The 19720-nt window shown below is 46.6% G+C and overlaps 1 protein-coding gene across 3 annotated transcripts in view; it reads left to right on the top strand.

Moving 5' to 3' along the window:
- The window catches only part of adgrd2 (adhesion G protein-coupled receptor D2), a 69707-nt gene that overhangs the window by 35596 nt on the left and 14391 nt on the right, over window positions 1–19720 (top strand). For 2 of the 3 annotated variants that reach the window (XR_009787564.1, XM_061766351.1), the window contains exons 17-19: window positions 7519–7652; window positions 8155–8270; window positions 11003–11123. Coding sequence is in view for 1 of the 3 variants with exons in the window: in XM_061766351.1 (XP_061622335.1) it covers window positions 7519–7652; window positions 8155–8270; window positions 11003–11123 (371 nt within the window). In the remaining 2 variants the exon portion in view is untranslated. Of the gene's footprint in view, window positions 1–7518; window positions 7653–8154; window positions 8271–11002; window positions 11124–12125; window positions 12254–19720 lie in introns of all 3 variants that reach the window. The other variant, XR_009787565.1, reaches the window with a different exon arrangement.

The following is a 19720-nucleotide window of genomic DNA, read 5'->3' as shown; positions in this document are numbered from 1 at the left end:
GAGAGATCATGATATTTCTCAGGGACTCGGGAGAGGTCAACAGGTGTGGAAGAGCGTGGTGTTTTACCACAGGGTGGTACAGCTGAGAGCAGGCATTGCGAGTGGCAGTTAGGGCTCCATCCGGTGATTGCCAAGTGCGTCCAGCCTATGGTGGGGTTGTGTTTTTTGGCTTGGTAATTCTGAGGACTAATGGGGTACCAGGGGAAGGGATAACAAAAAGAGAGATGTTCCCACTGTGATTTCTGTAAATGAGCAAGGTGATTGGCACTGTTTGGTGGGTGACAGAGGAGATGATTCGGCCATTCAGGGCTGTGACTTTCTTTGGAGACAGACATGAGCGGTTGGAGAGTGAGTTGGAGCTGATGTATTATACCTTCATGAATGAAACTATCGTCTGCACCGGAATCAATTAGAGCAACTTTGGGTGTGTTGTGAGCTGAACCTAGAATGCAAGCAGGGACGGCCCAAGCTGGCCTGGGAACGTCTCGGGATCCCCCCTGGATGAAGTGGCCAGGGAGAGGGAAGTCTGGGTGTCGCTGCTTAAACTACTGCCCCCGCGACCTGATCTCAGATAAGCCCAAGAAAATGAATGGATGGATGGATAATAATAATAATAATAATAATACACTGATTTTATATAGTCCCGGGTCCTCAGAACTGTGAGGCAGATGTGCTAACCAGTCATCACCGTGCAGTACATGTTGAAATTACATAAATTCAAAGGACTGTTTTTTCAGTGTAGTGAGGTCCACTAACATGCTGTTGTCCACTCGCTGGCAGTTGTTAAAGCTTTTCATACTAACCAGTGACACTGAAAAAGACATGATGAGATAATGGCATTACGAACATGTTTGTCATATTGTCATAGTTATGTATTATTATTATATATTTATTATGAAAGGCCAAAATTATTCAGGATTAGCTGTCACACTTACGATTCAAATGCTCTCATACTGTCAGGAGTGTACAAGCTGTGTGTGAAGGATCCCAAGAATGAATAGAGTGTTTTACTAAACAAGAGATGCACGATAAACATGGTAACAAATAATACAAAAGTACAACCAAAAAGCAACGACAAAAAAGGTAGTTAAACCAACAATACATCGACGCCGACTTCGCCCACAAACGCTCACTAAGGGAACTGAAAGACAATCAAACCAAATGACAACTAGGAACATAACACCAACTACGAACATAACACATACTGTACACTCTACTGAAAAACTCTCATACGCAATACTGAGATTTTTCGCTCACAAACACTTGTCAAATGCTCTCATAAATACTAGTCAAATGCTCTCGTATGAACAACTGAATGTCTTGCTCTCATAAACACAACTCAAACACACTCACGAATGCATGTCACTGACACTAACACACATGTCAGTCATGCTCATGTGCTCAAGTCCCTGGCACTCATGCGTGCATGTCAATCACGCTCATGCGCGCATGTCGATCGCGTTCGAGCACACGTCACGCCCAGACTTCCCTTTCCCCAGCCACTTCATCGAGCTCTTCCGGGGGGATCCCGAGGCGTTCCCAGGCCAGCCGAAAGACGTAGTCTCTCCAGCGTGTCCTGGGTCGTCCCCGGGGTCTCCTCCCGGTGGGAGGTGTCCGGAACACCTCACCGGGGAGGCGTCCGGGGGGCATCCGAATCAGATGCCTCAGCCACCTCATCTGGCTCCTCTCGATGTGGAGGAGCAGTGGCTCTACTCTGAGATCCTCCCGGATGACCCAGCTTCTCACCCTATCTCTAAGGGAGAGCCCGGACACCCTGTGGAGGAAACTCATTTTGGCCGCTTGTATCCGGGATCTTGTTCTTTCGGTCACAACCCACAGCTCGTGACCATAGGTGAGGGTAGGAACGTAGATCGACCAGTAAATTAAGAGCTTCGTCTTTTGGCTTAGCTCCTTCTTTGCTACAACGGACCGATACAAAGTCCACATCACTGCAGACGCTGCACCGATCCGCCTGTTGATCTCCCGTTCCATTCTTCCCTCACTCGTGAACAAGACCCCAAGATACTTGAACTCCTCCATTTGGAGCAGGATCTCATCCCCGACCTGGAGAGGGTATGCCACCCTTTTCCGACTGAGGACCATGGTCTCAGATTTGGAGGTGCTGAGTCTCATCCCAGCTGCTTCACACTCTGCTGCGAACTGCTCCAGTGAGAGATGGAGATCATGGCTTGATGAAGCCAACAAAACAACATCATCTTCAAAAACCAGAGATGCAATACTGAGGCCATCAAACCGGAGCCCCTCTCTGCCTCGGCTGCGCCTTGAAACTTGAAATTCTGTCCATAAAAATTCAACAGAATCTGTGACAAAGGGCAGCTTTGGTGGAGTCCAACCCTCACCGGAAACGACGGACCAAACTCTGACTGCGGTCGTACAGGGACCGAACAGCCCACATTAAGGGGTTCGGAACCCCATACTCCCGAAGCAACCCCCACAGGACTCCTCGAGGGACACCGTCGAATGCCTTCTCCAAGTCCACAAAACACATGTAGACTGGTTGGGCGAACTCCCATGCACCCTCGAGGACCCTGCTGAGGGTGTAGAGCTGGCCCACTGTTCCACGGCCAGGACGAAAACCACACTGCTCCTCATGAATCTGAGATTCGACTTCCCGATGGACCATCCTCTCCAGCACCACTGAATAGACCTTACCAGGGAGGCGGAGGAGTGTGATTCCTCTTTAAAAAGGGAGACCACCACCCCAGTCTGTCAATCCAGTCTGCCAATCCAGAGGCACTGTCCCCGATGTCCACGCGATGTTGCAGAGGCGTGTCAACCAGGACAGCCCCACAACATCCAGAGCCTTTAGGAACTCTGGGCGAATCTCATCCACCCCCAGGGCCTTGACACTGAGGAGCTTTATAACCACCTCGCTGACCTCAAGCCCAGAGATATGAGAGCCCGCCTCAGAGAACCCAGACTCTGCTTCCTCGTGGGAAGGCGTGTCGGTGGAATTGAGGAGGGCTTTGAAGTATTCTCCCCACCGGCTCACAACGTCCCGAGTCGAGGTAAGCAGCACCCCATCTCCACTATACACAGTGTTGGTGGTGCACTGCTTCCCCCTCCTGAGACGCCGGATGGTGGACCAGAAATTTCTCGAAGTCGTCCGGAAGTCTTTCTCCATGGTCACACCGAATTCCTCCCATACCCGAGTATTTGCTTCAGCGACACCAAAGCTGCATTCCGCTTGCCCAGCTGGTACCCATCAGCTGCCTAAGGAGTCCCACAGGCCAAAAAGGCCCAATAGGACTCCTTCTTCAGCTTGACGGTATCTCTCACCGTCAGTTTCCACCAACGGGTTCGGGGATTGCCGCCACGACAGGCACCGACAACTTTACGGCGACAGCTCCAGTCGGCCGCCTCAGGAATGGAAGCGCGGCACAATACGTTTGTGCCTGCCACGTCGGACCGGCATCTTCCCCCACCATCGGAGCCAACTGACCACCAGGTGGTGATCAGTTGACAGCTCCGCCCCTCTCTTCACCCGAGTGTCCAAGACATGCGGCCGCAAGTCCGATGACACGACCACAAAGTCGATCATTGAACTGCGACCTACTGTGTCAGAACACAGCTCGGGTTCTGATCGGGGGGGGGCCGTTCCTCCCAATCACGCCCTTCCAGGTCTCACTGTCATTGCCCACGTGAGCATTGAAGTCCCCCAGCAGAACGATGGAGTCCCCAGTGGGAGTGCTATCCAGCACCCCCAACAAGGACTCCAAAAAGGGTGGGTACTCTGAACTGCTAGGCATAGGCACAAACAACAGTCAGGACCCGTACCCCCACCCGAAGGCGGAGGGAGGCTACCCTCTCATCCACCGGGGTAAACCCCAACGTACAGGCGCCAAACCGGGGGGCAATAAGTATACCCACACCTGCTCTCACCGTGGGCATCTCCAGAGTGGAAGAGAGTCCAACCCCTCTCGAAAGGACTGGTACCAGAGCCCAAGCTGTGTGTGGAGGCGAGTCCGACTATATCTAGTCGGAACTTCTCGACCTCACACACCAGCTCGGGCTCCTTCCGTGCCAGAGAGGTGACATTCCATGTCCCTAGAGCCAGCTTCTGTAGCCAGGGATTGGATCGCCAAGGTCCCTGCCTTTGGACCTTCCCATAGGTGGTGAGCCCATGGGATGGGGGACCCACGTTACCCTTTCGGGCCGTGGGTGCAGGCCCGGCCACGAGGCGCTCGCCTTCGAGCCCCACCTCCAGGCTTGGCTCCAGAGGTGGGCCCCGGTGACACGCATCCAGGCAAGGGAAACCTCGATCCACTTATATTTTTCATCATAGGAGTCTTTTAGTCTAGCTTTGTCTGGTCCCTCACCTAGGACCTGTTTGCCATGGATGACCCTACCAGGGGCGTGACGCCCCAGACAACTTAGCTCCGAGGATCATTGGGACACACAAACCCATCCACCACAATAAGGTGACGGCTTCCAGGAGGGGCACGCTCATGCACGCATGTCAGTCACACTCACACGCGCATGTCAATCACGCTCATGCCTGCATGTCAATCATGCTCATGCCTGCATGTCAATCACGCTCATGGCTGCATGTCAATCATGCTCACGCGTCCATGTCAGTCAGAATTACGCACGCATGTTGATTATGGTCACGTGAATAGTTTCAATCATAATTTAGGTATGGCCACTTCCTCATTCATTACCTGACCCATTGCGTGGGTTCAGTTCCCACTCAGTGATGGTGTGAAAGTAAGTCTGAATGGTTGTCCGTCTCGTCAGTATATGTGCCCATTGACTGGCTGCCGACCACTTCAAGGTATCGTCCACCATTTGCCCAAAGTTAGCTGGGATAGACTCCAGCACCCCGTGACCCTGAAAATGATAAGCTATTTTGAGAATGGATGGATGGATTAATACTATCAGTATAGCATGCAACAATGTGAAAAAAAATAAATCTTCCCTGAAGTGTAATGTGTTTTGTCCTTTTCCTTTCCGGCTGTGCCCAACCGGGCCCGATGGTTGCAGGCGTATATATATATATATATATATATATATATATATATATATATATATAAACACACACACACACACACTGTGTATATTATCCATCCATCCATTTTCTGAGCAGCTTCTCCTCACTAGGGTCGCGGGCGTGCTGTAGCCTATCCGCAGGAGGCGGGGTACACCCTGAACTGGTTGCCAGCCAATCAAGGGCACATACAAACAAACAAGCATTCGCACTCACATTCACACCTACGGGCAATTTAGAGTCTCCAATTCATGCATGTTTTTGGGATGTGGGAGGAAACCGGAGTCCCCGGAGAAAACTCACGCAGGCACGGGCAGAACATGGAAACTCCACACAGGCGGAGCCGGGGATTGAACCCCGGTCCTCAGAACTGTGAGGCTGATGCTCTAACCAGTCATGCACCGTGCCGCCTGTGTATATTATTATATGTTTATATGTGCCCTGCGATTGGCTGGCGACCATATATATATTTCCACACACGTGCACACGCACAAACACACACACACACACACAAAAACACAGAGAGAGAGAGAGCGAGAGAGAGAGAGAGGGAGAGAGAGAGCGAGAGAGAGAGAGAGAGAGAGAGAGAGAGAGAGAGAGAGATTAATTTCTCATCTTATTTGTTCTACTTTCTTTGTAAATATACTGTATTTAACGAGAAAAATGGTGACGAGTTAAATATTTATTTCAGCCCCTCTGTGTGTGTGTATATATATATATATATATATATATATATATATATATATATATTTGCTGTATCCCTTATCCTCACTTGGGTCGCGGGCGTGCTGGAGCCTATCCCAGTTGACTTTGGGCGAGACACCACATAGAAACAAACTTCCGTTCTCACTCACATTCACACCTATGGGGAATTTAGAGTCTTTAATCAACTATCATGCATGTTTTTGGGATGTGGGAGGAAACCGGAGTGCCCGGAGAAAACCCACACAGGCATGGGGAGAACATGTAAACACCACACAGCCGAGGCCGGATTTGTCCTCAGAACTGTGAGGCGGATGTGCTAACCAGTCTCACACCGTTCCATATACAGTATATATGTGCTGGGAAGAGAGATCGCATGTCGATGGTCAAGCTACTCACTATTATTACTACTTACAGCATAGGCTTTGGAAGTTGAGAGGGGTTTGATTTCACTCTGCACATACTTTCCACCAAAGAGAGGTAACAGTGAGTTGTGGGTTATTAATGCTCCCTTGTCACAAGTTGGTGTCATTACCGGTGAACGTGAGGATTTGTTCCCCATGCCTTTAGGGTCAGAAACTGGATCTGACGTTTACATGGCAAACAGCAATTCATAGTACCTATACTGTATGTCTTTAGAGTCCCTTGGTAAAGCACTGGAAGGTGGTGGAGGAAGGTGGAAGGAGGTCTTGTTCTACTGGGAGACTTTCACATCTACAGTATGTTGGCACTGACAGTGTGAGCTTTTATTCTGGCTACATAAATCTGGCCAAGTACTGTACCCTTGCCATGATACTGGAAGCTGCATGGGAGCCGACCCAGTTCACATGTACTGTACTGGATTTGGAAGGCATTCGACAAGGGGCACCCCTTGTAGTGTTCTGTTGAGTTGCTCCAGGAGGATGGGACCCTGGGGCTTTCTCTATAAGCCATTCGCTCACTGTATAACCTGAGCACAGGCTTGGACTCTTCCAGAAGTATTGGAAATATTTTTTGTTTCTGCAGCATGTTGAGGCTCGACCATCAAGATAATGCAAGGACCTTGATCATTCAGGACGCAGTCAGAAGAGAGCCACTACTCTTCCACATTGAGAGAAGGCATTTGAGCATGCCTAGGCATTTATTTCAAAAACCTCCTGAACCCCTACTGGGTAAGATGTTCGGGCATGTCAAACCTGGATGAGAACGTAGGGCAAAACTGGGAAATGGTGGACAGACTCATGTCTCACATCTGGTATGGGAACATCTCGTAGTCCTCCCAGTCCGATTGGAGGAGGTGGTGAGAGACAGAGAAGTCTCCTTTAGAGTACTCGTACATCATAATTTGCCAGAGCACTAAAATAATAATAATAATAATAGTAAATAAGTGGTTGTAGCTTTGATCGTGCTTACACAAACCTACAAAATCTACTTAGAAATGTATAGTACAAAGTGAGTATTAACATGCGACATGCTTTTTTGAAATTGTTATGTTTTATGGCAACCTTAACCCAGTCTTTAGCCTTTGTAAAACATCCTGCAGCTGTCCATGTTCATGTCCCTAATTGTGTCACTATGTGTTATATCGCATGAGGAAAAGAGAACAGAATGTGAATAAGCACAACAAGATTGAGATGTTTCCTGTAGCTCTCCATGCAGATGTGCTGAGTGTTAGACAAAATAGGCTTGGCGATGAAGAACAGACTAAATAGTCCAATCATGAGATCCCAAAGCAGTCACTGTTCTGTAAATATGTCTTTAAACATGTTGCATATTTTATTCTAACACCACAGCCATGCTTAATGCGCTTTTATTGAATTGTTTTGCAGGACTACCTGTTCTAATAGTTGTTGTGACACTGTCAGCTACAGTGAATGAGTACAAGGCCGATGGACACTGCTGGCTCAATCTAAAGACTGGCACAATTTGGTCTTTTGTGGGACCTGTGATATTTGTTTTGGCGGTATGTGATTCCATTTAATCCCCAAGAATTTATACATCTTTGTGTGTGCACCTGTGTGTGCGTGTGCGTGTGTGCATGTGCATGCGTGTCTGTTTCATTCTGTGCATACGTATGTGATATCAGTAATTATTTTGAAATTGTGTGATTATATTTGCTATAGGCTAGATTTCCTTTGTATTGCATGGAAAAGAGGTGTGAGAGTGAAAGATGCCTGCAATAGATATGTATTTGTGGGTGTTCTATGTACTGCTCTAAGGCTCTATGATAATTCTCTGCCTTTGACCCCTAATGCAAAATCTTTTTAGACTGAGCTTCAGAAATTATTAAAGATTAATATTAAAAAAAGTGATCACTGCAGAAGACACAAAAGATTGTGCACCTGTTGGAGTATTCGTAAGAAGGCAAGCCTTCTCGTGTCTCTCAATGTTTGCTTGAGGCCAAGTGTAGCTATGTAGTCAGTTTTTTTTTTGGAGACGATGCTAATGCTGTCATCCACTTGCAGGTCAATTCAGTTGTGTTGTGTCGGGTTGTCATGGTGACTGTTTCCAGCGCCCGTCGTCGTGCTAAGATGCTCAGTCCAAGCGCAGCATCAAAAATGCAGACCTTTGACCTCACCTGGTAAGCTACAATAGAAATGCAATTTATCCCTGACATTATTTTTCTTGTCCCACTTTTGTGTGCACTATGTGTATGTCTTCCTTCCAGGGAAGAACAAACCCTTAGACACACAAAGATGATGTTTCCTTGTTATTCCCTCAAACTATGTTCAATAGAGACAGTGGAGAGATTAAGAGCTGTGGGAGTTGTTCAACCTTATCATCTTAACACCTGGTCCCAGTACAACATACTCTTCGTGTATAACACTTAACGCTAACTGTGTTATTTATGTTAGGGCCAACCAGAAACACACAAACAGTGCCTTAACTCTAAGTTATGAGGTAAAGAGTGAATAGAAAGGTCAAGTTATTGTCAGAATTTAGTGAAGGGTCGTTTTTGAAGAAAGTAGCTTTTTGTTAAATTACAATGAAACACTTCTGGATTTAGACACACAAAAGATGTCTTGTGAAATCAAGAAAAATAACAAACTGCAGTTGGAAACATACACATTTGTGTTTTTTTCCCACGATTGTTATCTCTTTGCACCGATGTTTTAGGCTGCAGGCTATAGAAGCTAAGCAGCAGTTTCATTATGGTTACATGATGACAGTACTATTTGGGGATTTTCACAATATTGTCACACCTTTGCCACAAATTTTAGGGGGCTACCTGTGATCCAGTTCTGGCAGGCAAACATTCAGGTTAAATACATTTTTTACGGCCATTCTTAATCCATTCATCCATTTTCTGAGCCGCTTATCCTCACAAGGGGGAGCGCTGGAGCCTATCCCAGCTATCATCGGGCAGGAGGCGGGGAACACCCTGAACTGATTGCTAGCCAATCGCAGGGCACATATAAACAAACAAGTCACTAGTAACTATAGCAGAACAGAGTATACTATAAATATGCAGTATACACAAAACTCAGGAAATAGATGTAAAATAAAATAAATTCACATATCCTAGACCTCTGAATAATCCCTGGTTCTTTTAGATTATTTATTTATTTATTTATTCATTCATTCATTTGGTGTGAGGTGTGGTGCGGTGATTTATAAAACAACCCGACTTGCAGTTAACACAAATGAGCCTGTTCGCTTTCTTAAAACATAGTAGTATTTGGGGTTTGGGTAGGGGGGTGTTCCTATACAAACCTTTGGATTTGTATAATATTTGTGGGAACAGTTTGGAATGGCAAGGTCCATAAAGTCATGCTTGAAGGAGTTTGGTGTGGAACATCTTATCTACCCTACCGGGAGCCCTGAACACACCCCCAACATTTATTTATTGTTTTATTTATTTATTTATTTAGCAATTAGCATACAACTCAGGACATATTGCTGAGTCTAATGGCTGTGGAGACGCTATATTCTGTTCTACCATTCAGCCAAATGTCCTTCAGCACAACATGGAACATGCCATGACGCCATCCCCACTGTAATTGTGTGTCTTCATTCCTTCACAAACAGGCTAAGTCTGTGCCAGCATTAGAGTGTTATGTGCACTCTGGAGATAGAAACAAATTTTGAACATAATAGAGAGTAAAGTGAGTTCTGGCTTTGTCCTTGGAGATACAGCACTATCTAAAAACTCAATCTCCTCCCCAGGTGCAACAATGTGACAACAATAGTGGTCTGAACAAAAGAAACAGTTTTTTGCCACATCCATTAAAATGGTTCGGCGATGTATCCATCCATCAATTTTCTACCACTTATCCGAGGTCGGGTGGAGGGGGCAGTAGCTTTAGCAGGGACGCCCAGACTTTCCTCTCCCCAGCCACTTCATCCAGCTCTTCTGAAGGGATCCCGAGGCGTTCCCAGGCCAGCCAAAAGACATAGTCTCTCCAGCGTGTCCTGGGTCGTCCCCGGTGTCTCCTCCCAGTGGGAGGTGTCCAGAACACCTCACCGGGGAGGCGTGCGGGAGGCATCCAAATCAGATGCCCCAGCCACCTCATCTGGCTCCTCTCGATGTGGAGGAGCAGCGACTCTACTCTGAGATCCTCCCGGATGAGCGAGCTTCTCACCCTATCTCTAAGGGAGAGCCCGGACACCCTGCGGAGGAAACTCATTTTGGCCGGGATCTTTCCGGGATCTTGTTCTTGACCCACAGATCGTGCCCATAGGTGAGTGTAGGAACGTAGATTGACCGGTAAATTGAGAGTTTCACCTTTTGGCTGAGCTCCTTCTTTACCACAGCAGACTGATACAAAGTCTGCATCACTGCGGACACTGCACCGATCCGCCTGTCGTTCTCCCGTTCCATTCTTCCCTCACTCGTGAACAAGACCCCAAGATACTTGAACTCCTCCACTTCGAGCAGGATCGTCCAGGAAAGGGCACTCCACCAGTTGGAGATCACGGCTTGATGAAGCAAACAAAGCCACATCATCTGCAAAAAGCACAGATTCAATAACGAGGGGATGTATAAGCTCCACAATTATTGAAAAACTGATTGCAAAAAAAAAAGAATGTTCAGGGCATGAACATGGGTAACTATTCAGAGAAGATATCGATGGTTTAAATATGTATTTTACAAGAAAACTTCCAAATACATCAGAAACATTTGTCGTTTTTTTCTACAGTATAATAGGAAATGTGTAAAATGGAAAAAAACAGAAAACATCATTACTATTACTACTGAGGCATCAAATGTTGCCATAACACAAAGAATATTTGGGCCATTTTGAAAGGCTTTAAATAATATTAGACCTGCTTTTAGTTTATTAATTAGGGCACTTTCTACCTTGCTTCCAGGGCTGTGACTCGACCAGTTCTCATTCTCCTGCCTGTCCTGGGCCTAACCTGGCTCTGTGGAGTACTGGTCCACCTGTCTGTTGTAATTGCCTATATCTTCAGTGCTCTCAATGCCTTCCAAGTAAGCAAAGTTTCATTTTTTTGGTATGTTTTGTTCAACAATCTGCAAATTGATGACCTGTGCTTTCCCATTAAATTGCAAAAATACCTAGTTTGCAATATGCATGTTTTGGGATTGGCAGGGAATATTTAAAGTTCTAGATTTAAGCAAATAAATCAAATGAAAGTACAAGGACATTGGCCTGTATATTGCCGATTTGCACCATGCAAAAATAGCTACTAATTTGAATATTTGCAATTTTATTGCCTTATGACTCAATGATACTTAGTGTAGAAGCTCAAACCCTACGTTGAGGAGCCAGCCGTTACAAGCTGATCAGCTGGTAACTTCCACCACTTACAAGCGATCCAGACCATTCTCTGCATCATCTTGAGAGGTTTTCCCACCCTGCTTTCTCTTGCATTATATACACAAGAAACCCCGCCTGCCTGGAAGACAGCCACTGAAATCTTCAATCAGACTGTTTTTTGCTGAGAAACTGGCAAGCCTGGTCAATATGGCCCATGAAGAAAACAAGTTTGACACTCTTGGCTGATCAGCTGTCTCCAGTTTTCACGTAGCTCTTCAATAGTTCTCTAGAACTGTGTGCAGTCCCATTCTACTTCAAACACTTCACCATCATCCCAGTTCCCAAGAAATTTGAAATTACAATATTCTAGCCTATCCCAGCTATCAAAATTGCAACACTGAATGACTAAAGGCCTGTCACTCTGTCATCTGTGGGTAGTCATGAAGTCCTTTGAACGCCTTGGTGTTAGATCACCTGAAGAACGTCACAGGGCACCTGCTGGACACCCTGCAGTTTGTCTACCGAGCAAATAGGCTATGAATGTGAGGGACAGTCTTGGCAAAGGATTCACTGAAGTCCACGATCATCGCTACGGTCTTGAATGTGTTCAGCTCCAGGTCATGCCAATATAGTGCTGCACCATGGAGCTGCACTTCATGCTGGAACATCTCAACAGAGCAGGGACCTACACGAGGATCTTTTTCATGTCCCAGGTCTGCGTTCAACACCATCGTCCTTGAACTCCTCAGCTCAGCATTTCTCCTGCAATCTGCTAGTGGAGTCACAGCTTTCTGAGGAAGAACAGAGCAGATGAGGCTAGTGGAAACCACCTCATCAACAGGTACCATCAGTATAGGGGCCTACCAATAATTGGTCCTTTCTCCACTGCTCTTTCCTCTTTACATGAAAGACTGCACCTCAATGCATCCAGCTGTCAAACTTCTGAAGTTGGCAAATGACACCACAGTCATCGGCCTCATCAACGACAGCGATGAGGGGACATCATAGCGTTAGAATGACATTTACAATAAAACATTCTGACAGGCTTGAAAAATATGTAATCGCTCTTGAGCAACAAAACCTGTGGCAACAGGCCAAAATCAAACAATCACATCATTCTTAACAAGTTCCACATTTCTTACAAAGTCCTCCTCCTCACCTACAAATCCCTCCATGCTCCACTCCCCCAATAACTTTAAGAGCTTCTTTACCTGCACACTTCATTCACGAACCTCAGTCTCCTTTCTGTCCTTCGCACTAGGCTGTGGACATTCTGGAACAGAGCGTTTAGTATAGCAGTCCCCACCCTCTGGACTCTCTTCCTTCTGATATTCGCAATGCCCCAACCCTAAAAACACATCTTTTCATCAAGACTTTCCCCCAATACAATGTTTCAAAATGAATGTAAATATCAGACAAAGGTGACCCAAGAAATCTTAAAATGCAGTTTTTAAATGGTGATTTTATTTATTAAAGAAAAAAAATATTCAAACCCACCTGGGCTTTTGTAAAAAAAAAAAAAAAAAAAAAAATGCCCTCTAAACCTCATAGCTGGGTTGGGCCATCCTCAGCAGCAACAACCGAAATCAAGCCTTTTCTAAAACTGGCAATGAGTCTTTTACATCTCTGTGGAGATGTTTTGGCCCACTCTTCCTTGCAGAATCATTATAATTCAGCAACACTGGAGGGTTTTCGAAAATGAACACACAGGATTTCAATTAGATTCAAGTCCGGACTTTAATGAAGCCACTCCAAAACCTTTTTTTTTTTTTTTTTTTTTTTTTTAAAAAGCCATTCAGAAAATGACTTTTGGTTGGTGTGTTTCGGATCGGTGTCCTGCTGCAGATCCCAAGTGCACTTCAACTTGAGGTCACGAACTAATGTTCAAACATTCTACTTCAGGATTTTCTGTTAAACAGCAGAATTCCTCAATCACAGCAAGTCGTCCATGTCCTGAAATAGCAAATCAGACCAAGACCATCACACTTCCACCACCATGTTTGACTGCTGGTATGATGTTATTCTTCTGAAATGCTGTGTTCAATTTAATGAGACACACACTTTCCATCCATCCATCCATTTTCTGAACCGCTTATCCTCACGCGGGTTACGGGCATGCTGGAGCCAATCCCAGCTAACTTCGGGCAGGAGGCGGGTTACACCCTGAACTGGCCGCCAGCCAATCGCAGGGCACATATAAACAAACAACCATTCGCACTCATGTTCACATTTACGTGCAATCTAAAGTCTTCAATTAACCTATCATGCATGTTTGTAGGATGTGGGAAGAAACCGGAGTACCCGGATAAAACCCACACAGGCACGGGAAGAACATGAAAACTCCACACAGGCGAGGCAAGATTTGAACCCGGGTCCTAAGAAGTCCTAAGTCGTCCACCGTGGCACCTCACATCTGCCAAAAAGTAAAATTTTCGTCTCGTCAGTCCATTGAATATTCTCCCAAAAGTCTTAGCAATCATTCAGATGTTTAGTCTGCAAAAGTAAGACGAGCCTTTATGTTCCTTTCTGTCAGCTGTGGTTTACGCCTTGGAACTCTGCCATGGATGCCATTTTTGCCCAGTCAATTCCTTACTGTTGAGTCATGAACACTAAACTTAACTGAGCCAAGGGAGGACTACAGTTCTTAAATGTTGCCCTGCGTTCCTTTGTAACCTCCTGGATGTCTCGTCGCTGTGCTTTTAGGATAATTTTTGTAGGGCGGCTACTCCTGGGAAGGTTTCACCACTGTTGCAATTCTCCATTCATGGATAATGGCTCTCACCATGGTTCACTGGAGTCCTAAAGCTTTAGAAATGGCGTTGTTACCCCTTCCAGACTGATCCATCCGCATTCACATTCACACCTACGGGCAATTTAGAGTCTCCAATTAATGCATGTTTTTGGGATGTGGGAGGAAACCGGAGTGCCCGGAGAAAACCCACGCAGGCACGGGAAGAACATGCAAACTCCACACAGGCGGGGCCGGGGATTGAACCCGGGTCCTCAGAACTGTGAGGCTGACGCTCTAACCAGTCTTCCACCGTGCCGCCTGATAGATGTCAATTACTTTTATTTCTCATCTGTTCTTGAATTTCTTTGGATTGTGGCATTTATTGAAGCTTTTTTAGATCTTTTGGGTGACTTAATTTTGTCAGACAGGTTCCGTTTAAGTGATTTCTTGATTTCCAAAATTGTGACTAGGCACAGTTAATTCATGATTTTAAAACAAAAGTGTGTGTGTGTGGGGTGGGGGGGGGGGGGTCATTTACTTTTCTACACATCACCAGGTAGCTTTGAATATTTTCTTTCCCTTAATAAATAAAAAATAACATTTAAATACTGCATTTTATGTTTATTTGGGTTATCTTTGTCTGATGTTTACATTTGTTTGATAATATTAAACAAAGGTAGCAAACTATGCAAGAAAATAAAGAGAATTTGAGAAGGGGGCAAATAGTTTTTCACCGCACTGTAGATATGAAAGTAATTTTGGCTCCTGGTTTTCAGATCAAATTTAATAATAATGCTATATGAACATATACTGTATAAGTCATGCGTCTGCTTTGGTCGTATGTTTTAAGTGCAACTAAACTAATTTTCGTGTTTTGTTTCTCAATGCATTAAATATGTTTGAAGAGAAGTCCTGAAAACGTGCAAAGACTGACAACAATAGAATATAGTACTGAATTGTTGAGATACGGCTTAAAACTCTTTTTCACCTTGTAAATTTCCCTGATTTTGTGGGCAGGGCTAAAAACTAGCCTTGTGACAACATGGGGTTCGGGCGATACCTCACTAAATAAACACCAAACGCCATTATTCCATGCAGTGGCCATTAGACAGAATTGTACTTCCTTGTTCATAAATAGGTGGCATGGTGACCAACTGGTCAGCACATCTGCCTCACAGTTCTGAGGACTAGGGTTCAAATCTGCCCTCCCATGTGTAGAGTCTGCATGTTCTCCCTGTGCTTGTGGGTTTTCTCCGGGTACTCCAATTTCCTCAACCCATCGCAAAAACGTGCGTGGTAGGTTAATTGAAGACTCTAAAATGCCCGTAGGTGTGAATGTGATTGCAAATGTTTCTTTGTCTATATGTGGCTTGCGAATGGCTGGCGACCATTTCAGGGTATACCCCGAGTCAGCTGGGATAGGCTCCAGCATGCCCACGACCCTAGTGAGGATAAGCAGTAAGGAAAATGGATGGATGGATGTTCACAAATAACTTCACCTAGTTCTACCAGTATATTGTGGAATTAGCCATGAAACTGTGCCCACAACTTGAGTGAAGTGTAATGTGCTTTCTGTTATTTGGGCGACATGTCTTGCCGTCTGGCACCCATGCACGTTGTGTTGCCAGGCAGCAACACAAAAGGGACACGATCCGCCGCCCCGCGGCCCACTGCCAGCAGTTAGAGAAGCCGCTGGAGGTCTAGCACAACAACATAGTGCCATTAGCCTCACAGCCTCCTTCCCTCGCTGGGCGAGGAGGAGGACGGGACAATTCATCGAGGTGGACCGGAGAGCATCGCGTGGCTTTGGCCGCTTATGTAGAACTATTCTGCGACCACAGAAGCGCTTTGTTTACTGAATTTCAAAGGAGGGAAAATTGTCCTGGCGGCACGGCTTATTGTCATTATGCCGGCTCAGAGGCTGCTTTTCTGCAGCCCATGAAAGCATGTGATAGCTGGAAAGGAGCCGTGGGAGAAGGAAGGTGGTACGTTTGATTAAGAGGCGAGGCGGGATTTTCAGAGCTCTCAGCAACACGCCCACAGTATCTGCAAGCTGAAAGAAGGGCTCAATTCTTGACTATTTTGAAGCCTGATTTCACGTACTTTGCATTTTGTTAATTAATTCATTCATTGTAAGGCTTGTTAACAACACTCTTCACTATGATGTGTCAAATTTACAAGATGTATTTTTTCCTCCTCCTTGGTTGCACTTTAACAGAACTTGTTGGCACTCACTTTTGGATTGGATGCATGGGCTAGGTCCATGAGATGAGTTTTATTTAACCCTCCCTCACCTTACATCCTTGTTGAGGTAGCTTAAATAATTTCCCTAAAAACAGCAATTTTAGAAAATTTTATATTGTCAGTAAGAAAGCAAGTGTACAAAAAAAGAAAGAGAGAATTTTTTAACGTGATAACATCCGCTGAGGATCAAGCATATAACTGCAAGTACTGTATGTGGATAATGCATACGTGTGAGAGACTCCAGTCAGCTCATATCATATCTACCTTAATAGCTTTCCTCCCCAGATTACATAGCAGCCACTTCCTTTCTCTTCTCACTCTTAGTTTTTTTTTTCTTCAGGACCTGTTTTGATTTTATTTTCCACAGTCTCTCTCTGTCTTTGCTCATTTTTTTCCCCTCAACCACCTGTCCACCCTCCTCTGATCTTTAATTAATCAAAAGCTAGCCCCTGTGTGACCCCCAGAGAGCGGCTTGTTAATTTAGATTTACGGCATGTGTCCAGCTGAGGGCAAGTAACAAGACAGTAGGAGTTCTTCCTCATGTCAGAAGGAGGAGGATACTAAGCCAGTCTGTATTTACCTTGGACCAAAACACTTTCAGAGTCACAGACCAAGAAAATAGTGAATTAGGTCACGACTGAATACTGTATAGTATTCATGACAATATCATCCAAAAAGAGGTTTAAACTTAACAAGTTTAAACAAAAATAGGCTCCGGCTCAACCCCCCCCACGATCAGAACCTGAGTGGTGTTCTGTTATTGGACTTCTGTGCTCACCATGGATTGTCCATAACGAACACCATGTTCAAGCATAAGGGTGTCATGCACCTGGCACCAGGACACCCTAGGTCACAGTTCGGTGATCAACTTTGTGGTCGTGTCATCAGACTATCTGGTGGTGAGTAGGCGCCGATGGTGGGGGAAGATGCCGGTCCGACCTGGCAGGCCCAAACGTATTGTGAGGATCTGCTGGGAACATCTGGCAGAATCCCATGTCAGGAGGAGTTTCAATTCCCACCTCCAGCAGAACTTATCCCACGTCTCGGGGTAGGCGGGGGACATTGAGTCCGAGTGGACCATGTTCCCCGCCTCCATTGCTGAGGCAGCCGACCGGAGCTGTGACCATAAGGTGGTCGGTGCCTGTCGTGGCAGCAATCCCCGAACCCAGTAGTGAGGGATGCCGTCAAGCTGAAGAAGGAGTCCTATCGGGCCTTTTTGGCCTGTGGGACTCCTGAGGCAGCTGATGGGTACCGGCTGACCAAGCGGAATGCAGCTTTGGTGGTCGCTGAGGCAAAAACTTGGACATGGGAGGAGTTTGGTGAGGTCATGCAGAACGACTTCTGGATGGCTTCGAGGCAATTCTGGTCTACCATCCGGCGCCTCAGGAGGGGGAAGCAGTGCACCATCAACACTGTGTCTAGTGGGGATGGGGCACTGCTGACCTCGACTTGGGACATTGTGAGTTGGTGGGGAGAATACTTCGAAGACCTCCATAATTCCACCGACATGCCTTCCCATGAGGAAGCAGAGTCTGGGGTCTCTGAGGCGGGCTCTCCTATCTCTGGGGCTGAGGTCCCCGAGGTGGTTAAAAAGTTCCTTGGTGGCAAGGCCCCAGGGGTAGATGAGATTAGCCCGGAGTTCCTAAAGGCTCTGGATGTTGTAGGGCTGTCCTGGTTGACACGCCTCTGCAACATTGCGTGGACATCGGGGACAGTGCCTCTGGATTGGCAGACTGGGGTGGTGGTCCCCCAAGGGGGACCGGAGGTTGTGTTCCAACAACAGGGGGATCACACTCCTCAGCCTCCCTGGTAACGTCTATTCAGGAGTGCTGGAGAGAAGGGTCAGTCTGGAAGTTGAATCTCAGATTCAGGAGGAGCAATGTGGTTTTCGTCCTGGCCGTGGAACAGTGGACCAGCTCTTCACCCTCGGCAGGGTCGTCGAGTGTGCATGGCAGTTCGCCCAACCAGTCTACATGTGTTTTGTGGACCCTCGGGAAGTCCTGTGGGGGGTGCTTCGGGAGTATGGGGTACCGAACCCCCTGATACGGGCTGTTCAGTCCCTGTACGACCAGTGTCAGAGTTTGGTCTGTATTGCTGGCAGTAAGTCGGACTCGTTTCCGGTGAGGGTTGGACTCCGCCAAGGCTGCCCTTCGTCACCGATTCTGTTCAGAACTTTTATGGACAGAATTTCTAGGCGCAGTCGAGGCATAGTTGGGTTCCGGCTTGGTGGCATCAGTATTGCATCTTTGGTTTTTGCAGATGATGTGGTTCTGTTGGCTTTATCAAGCCGTGATCTCCAACTCTCACTGGAGCGGTTCGCAGCCGAGTGTGAAACGGCTGGGATGAGAATCAGCACCTCCAAATCTGAGACCATGATCCTCAGTCGGAAAAGGGTGGTGTGCCCTCTCCAGGTAGAGGATGAGATCCTGCCCCAAGTGGCTGAGTTCAAGTATCTTGGGGTCTTGTTCACGAGTGAGGGAAGAATGGAACGGGAAGGGAATGTAAGGCGGGTCGGTGCAGCGTTTGTAGTGATGCGGACTTTGTATCGGTCCGTTGTGGTGAAGAAGGAGCTAAGCCGAAAGGCGAAGCTCTCAATTTACCGGTCGATCTACGTTTCTACCCTCACCTATGATCATGAGCTGTGGGTCGTGACTGAAAGAACAAGATCCCGGATACAAGTGGCCAAAATGGGTTTCCTCCGCAGGGTGTCTGGGCTCTCCCTTAGAGATAGTGTGAGAAGCTCGGTCATCCGGGAGGGTCTCAGAGTAGAGCCGCTGCTCCTCCACATTGAGAGAAGCCACATGAGGTGGCTCGGGCCTCTGATGAGGATGCCTCCTGGACGCCTCCATTGGTGAGGTGTTCCAGACACGTCCCACCGGTATGAGACCCGCTGGAGAGACTACGTCTCTTGGCTGGCCTGGGAACGCCTCGCGATCCTCTCGGAAGAGCTGGAGGAAGTGGCTGGGGAGAGGGAAGTCTGGGCTTCCCCGCTAAAGCTACTGCCCCTTCGACTCGACCTCGGATAAGCGGAAGAAAATGGATGGATAGATGGATAGGCTCCGGCTCCAGCTCCCTGTAACCCTGAACAAAATAAGCAGTGGAGAGAATGGTTGGATCTGACAGTGTACGATAAAACTACTGTGGCTATGCCTTTGTCTGCACATTACACTGCGTTCCAAATTATAATACTATAGGATTTAAGTTTAGTAAATATTTGAGTTTTTACGACTCTCAGACAGGCTTGATTATTTGGTCCGTCGATACAATAAGCCTTATTGAAGGAAACTTACTTAATGTTCCACATTATTAAGCAAGAAACATATTCATGCATAT

The sequence above is a fragment of the Phyllopteryx taeniolatus genome, chromosome 3 (genome assembly GCF_024500385.1).
Source record: "Phyllopteryx taeniolatus isolate TA_2022b chromosome 3, UOR_Ptae_1.2, whole genome shotgun sequence".
Taxonomy (NCBI): domain Eukaryota; kingdom Metazoa; phylum Chordata; class Actinopteri; order Syngnathiformes; family Syngnathidae; genus Phyllopteryx; species Phyllopteryx taeniolatus.
This window is presented reverse-complemented; position numbering and strand designations above follow the sequence as displayed.